Raw genomic sequence first — 4,170 nt, forward strand, 5'->3', positions numbered from 1 at the left:
GGGGGAGCGCGCGGGGGCCGCGGCGAGGGGCCGAGCGGGAACCCTCCCGTGGGCGGGCGGCGCCGCCGCCATCTTACCTCGCTGCCGCCGCGGCCTCCGCGCAGACCCGGCGCGCGCCCGCCCCGCCGCCCTCACTGGCCCGCCCGGCAGCCAATCGGCGGCGGGCGCGGGGGCGGTGCCGCGCGCGGTTGGGCGATCCCGCCGTCACTCACGAGGGGAGCGGCCACGCCTCCCCCCCGGTGGTCACGTGGGCGGGGCGAGGCGGGAACGCGACACGTGGGAGCGGCGGGAGCGGGGGGTCCCCGCGGGAGGGGACACCGGGAAAGGAGGAGCTCCCGGGAGCCCCGGCTTGGTCCTAGGGCTTGGCCAAGAGCCCCACAAATTGGTCCCGATCCCCTCCCGGTTTCCCGGACTGGCTGCAGACCGACACTGCTCCCCGCCGGTTAACGGGAAGGCAGAACCTCCTCATCCCGGGAGAAACCGGCCTCCAAAGGAGTTGGGGGAAACAAAGGGCTGGGCCTTTGTCCAGAGCCTGAAATCTAAGCCAGACCCAAAAATGAACCTAAACCTGTTCCCAAACCCTTGGTGGGGGAAGGGTCACCGAGGGCAGAGGTGCTGGAGGGAGAGGCCAGCACTGAATCTTCCTAAAAACAAGCCCATGTGGAACAAGTTTCCCAAAAACCATCCAGAGACCATCCATTTATTGAAGGTGGGGGAGTAAAAGTCTAAGAAGGAAGGAAATGGGGTTTTCAGAAACATTCAACCCAAACCCTAGTGGGTCCCTGGGCTGTATAGAAGCTGCTTCCAGCTTGGCTGTGAATTCCCTGGAATTCCCTGGAAGAGCTGCCCTGGGCACGGTGATCCTGCATCCTCATCCCACTGGGAATGCACCATAATCCTTCCCAATCACCCCGACAGCCAAGTCCTCCAACACAGGCCTAAACCCAGCTCTGCACACACCAGCCTTGGGCTGCAGGAGGGGAATAGGGAGAGAGACACCATTCCCAAATCAGAGCAGGTTTAGGAGCGAGGAAACAGGACCATGGCAGGGAGAGCAGCTCCTATCACCTGGAATTCCCTTAGCCCCCACATCCCCCCAAAAACCCCTAAATCCACGTCCAACCTCCAACAGCTCAAGTGGAGCCCCCACCACCAACTCCCCCCCAAATCCTCCCCGGGCTCCACCACAGCCCCACGGAATTAAAAGGACCAAAACCACCAAGATATAAGTTAATGCTTAAATTATTTGTAAAACATCTTAAATTTTCTGTGACATATTTTAAATACCCCCCCACGTTCCCCAGAGGGGGGGCAAAGCCCAACACTAACTGGGAGCCTATGGGGGGGGAAAAGGGAAGGAATAGAGAAAGGGTTCCTTATCCTTTCACAGCTTTTTAACAACTAAATATCAATAATAAAAGTTATATTATAATAAAATAAGTTCTTCGTGAGGCAGTGGAGATCAAAAAGCCCTTTCTCAAGCCCCGCGGGTTCGGGCTCGGGCTCTGGACTCAGTAGTAAAAAGGGGAGGGAGGGGGGGGGTTTTACTTGGGGAGGGGGGGCAGAGGAGGGGGCGGTTCCGAGGGCAGGGGGGGCGGTCGGGGCTTGTCCGTGTTGGCGGCAGCTCGGGAGCCGCTGGAAGCCCGGGGGTTCAGGAGCTCGTACGAGTGGAATTCGAAGGCGGGGGGCTGGGTGGGCTGCATGCCCTGCGCGCTCAGCAGCGAGTGCAGCATGTTCACCGTGTCCTGATAGTCACTGGCCTGGCTGGCGTTGTGCCCGTTGGCCCCCGAGGGCCCCTTGTCCGATTTGTGGGCGCCCCGCTGGGCTTTGCCCGGCTGGGATAAATCCGAGCCGCCGTGCCCGGCGAGGTGGGCGGCCCCGGGGAGGTGGGAGTACGGGAACGGCGGCACCACGGGGCCTTTGGAGGCTTTGCCCGCCTTGGGCTGGTGCTCGTGGGGCGCGGCCGAGGGCTCCTCGGGCAGGGGTCTCTTGCGGGTGGGGGCGAGGGGCCCGTAGCCCTTGTGGGGGGCGGCGGCGCCGGGTTGGGCGCCGTGCTTGGAGTCCCCCGGGCGCTTGGCCGCGGTGCTGGGGCCGGCGCCGAGCTGGGCGTGCAAGTGTTTGTGCGAGTGGTGGTTGTGGTGGTGGTGGTGGTGGTTGGACGAGTGGCCCTTGTGCTTCTCCTTGTACTCCCGGCTCTTCCCGCCTTCGTCCGCCGGGCCGTGCCTGTCTCCGGGGCCTCCCCCCGGCACCTTGATCCGCATCTTGATCTCCTCCTGCTTGGAGGGGACGGGCCTCTCCCCGCCCGCCCCCGCCGCCGCCGCCTGGATCCTCATCTTGAGGGCTTTGTCGCCCTTGTCGGCGCCGCCGGGCGGGCGCTCGGGGTTGTCCGAGCCCGCGATGGGGATTTTCAGGATGATCGGGGAGGGGTTGCTGTCCTGCTGCCCTTCCCTCTCCCGCTGCTGCTGCACCAGCAGGTTCTGGGCGGCGTAGGCGTACTGGGAGCGCACGTTGGCCTCCATGTTCTCCAGCTGCCGCTTCTGCGCCGCCAACTCCTCGGCGTGCTTGGCCCGGTACTCCTTGAGGGACACCTTGGCCGACGGCGCGTTCTTGGTGCCCTGCTTTGGGTAGGAGGCACCGTCCTGCTGCGGGTGCTCGGCGGCGGCCGCCGAGGAGCTCTCGCTAGTCCTGTGGATGTCCAGCTTGGCCGGGGGATGCCAATGATCCGCCTGGGAAGCGTCGGCGGCGCCGGGCTCGCCGGGGGAATCGGCGGCGGGCGGCAGCGCCGGCCCCGCGCCGGCCGTGGAGGACGTGGACATGCTCATGAGCCCGGCGATGTTCATGTCCGAGCTGTTGTTCCTGGAGATCATGTTGAGGATGGTCTGCTCCGACAGGTTCTCATCGTCGCCGTGGTCGTCGGTCTTGGACTTTCTGGCTGCTTGAGAGGCCTGGAATTGAGAGACCAACCAGGTGTTTACTCTGGAGCTCATCAGTTATTCACAGACAGATTTTGCCCCCATCCCTCCTTGTGGGAAGGTTCCCAAGCCCTGGAAGCCAGGCTGCTACTGCAGCTGGAAAACCAAAGTCTCTCCAGAGCTAATTCAGTGCAGACAAACTCGAGCACCGCTCACAGCATTCAGATTCCACACACACACTCCCTTCCCAGACACTGTCATTCCCAAAGGAATCACAGGGAATGTCCAAAGTTCCTTACCCGCCAGTTCCGGATCCGTTTAAGCCGACTGGGAGTTTTCTCAAGGATCTGCAGGAATTCATGAGTCAGTTCTGCAGAGGAGACACAAACCCAAGCGGGAGGGTCAGAGCAGCCCTGGTCCCTCAGGACAACCCCCTCTTCTGATGGATGGAGCTACTGGTGGGATGGAGCTGCTCCGGGAGGGGAAACTCTGAGAACTGGAACCACTGACACATTTAAACTCATCTCTCTGTGGTGCTACAGAAGCTGCTGCTGCCCTGGAAACCTCGGCAAGCCCTGAAATCCTGGAGCCCGTGAGGTGGTGTCGGAACATCAGACCCAGGACCAAAGATGCCAAAATAATTTAAGAGCCTTTTTTTTATTTTTTTTTTTTTTTGGGGGGGTGGAAAACCTCGCTCCCAAACTTACCATCTAAGAGCTCCAGAGTTACAGTGCCATCAACGTATTCCCACCAGTGCTTCCCGTCCGTGGAGACTGGGATCTCCCAGTTGGACCACTTACAGGCCAGGTGGATACAGACGCAGGCCACAACGGGCGGGGTGTACTGCAGGCTGAAGGTGGTCAGGTGCAGGCTGACGTCACCGGGAGAGAAAACAGAAAGCCATCAACTCCCACGCCTGAGCCGCAGCATCCACGCGGGACACGGGGGGGAATTGTGGGGGGTGGCCCTCGGGACCTCCCCGGAACGACCCCCGGGCACGGCCGGATCCGTCCCGGCTCTGCTGGGCTTGGTCGGCCCTGCTCTGCTCCAGGAAATTTTGGGATCTGCTCCACCAGGTTTGTTTGTTCATCCCTGTTTTGCTACAGGAAATTTGGGATCTCCTCCATCAGTTTGTTCATCCCTGTTTTGCTACAGGAGACTTGGGATCTCCTCCACCGGTTTTTGCCTATCCCTCTTTTAGTACAGGAAATTTGGGATCTCCTCCATCAGTTTGTTCATCCCTGTTTTGGTACAGGAA

At 61.3% G+C, this 4,170-nt stretch overlaps 1 protein-coding gene across 1 annotated transcript; it reads right to left on the reverse strand.

Annotated features, from left to right (window-relative positions):
• Window positions 1-1,226: 1,226 nt before the first annotated feature.
• Window positions 1,227-3,815, reverse strand: LOC113979871 (cyclin-T1-like; the record flags this gene model as incomplete). The annotated part of the gene is made up of 3 exons (XM_027707147.1): window positions 1,227-2,945; window positions 3,212-3,282; window positions 3,620-3,815. Coding segments are annotated over 3 exons (1,668 nt in total), but the record flags the coding sequence as incomplete, so codon positions are not given.
• Window positions 3,816-4,170: the final 355 nt, after the last annotated feature.

The sequence above is a fragment of the Neopelma chrysocephalum genome, unplaced genomic scaffold (assembly GCF_003984885.1).
Source record: "Neopelma chrysocephalum unplaced genomic scaffold, ASM398488v2 Primary Assembly neopelma1_90131, whole genome shotgun sequence".
NCBI classification, from domain to species: Eukaryota; Metazoa; Chordata; class Aves; order Passeriformes; family Pipridae; genus Neopelma; species Neopelma chrysocephalum.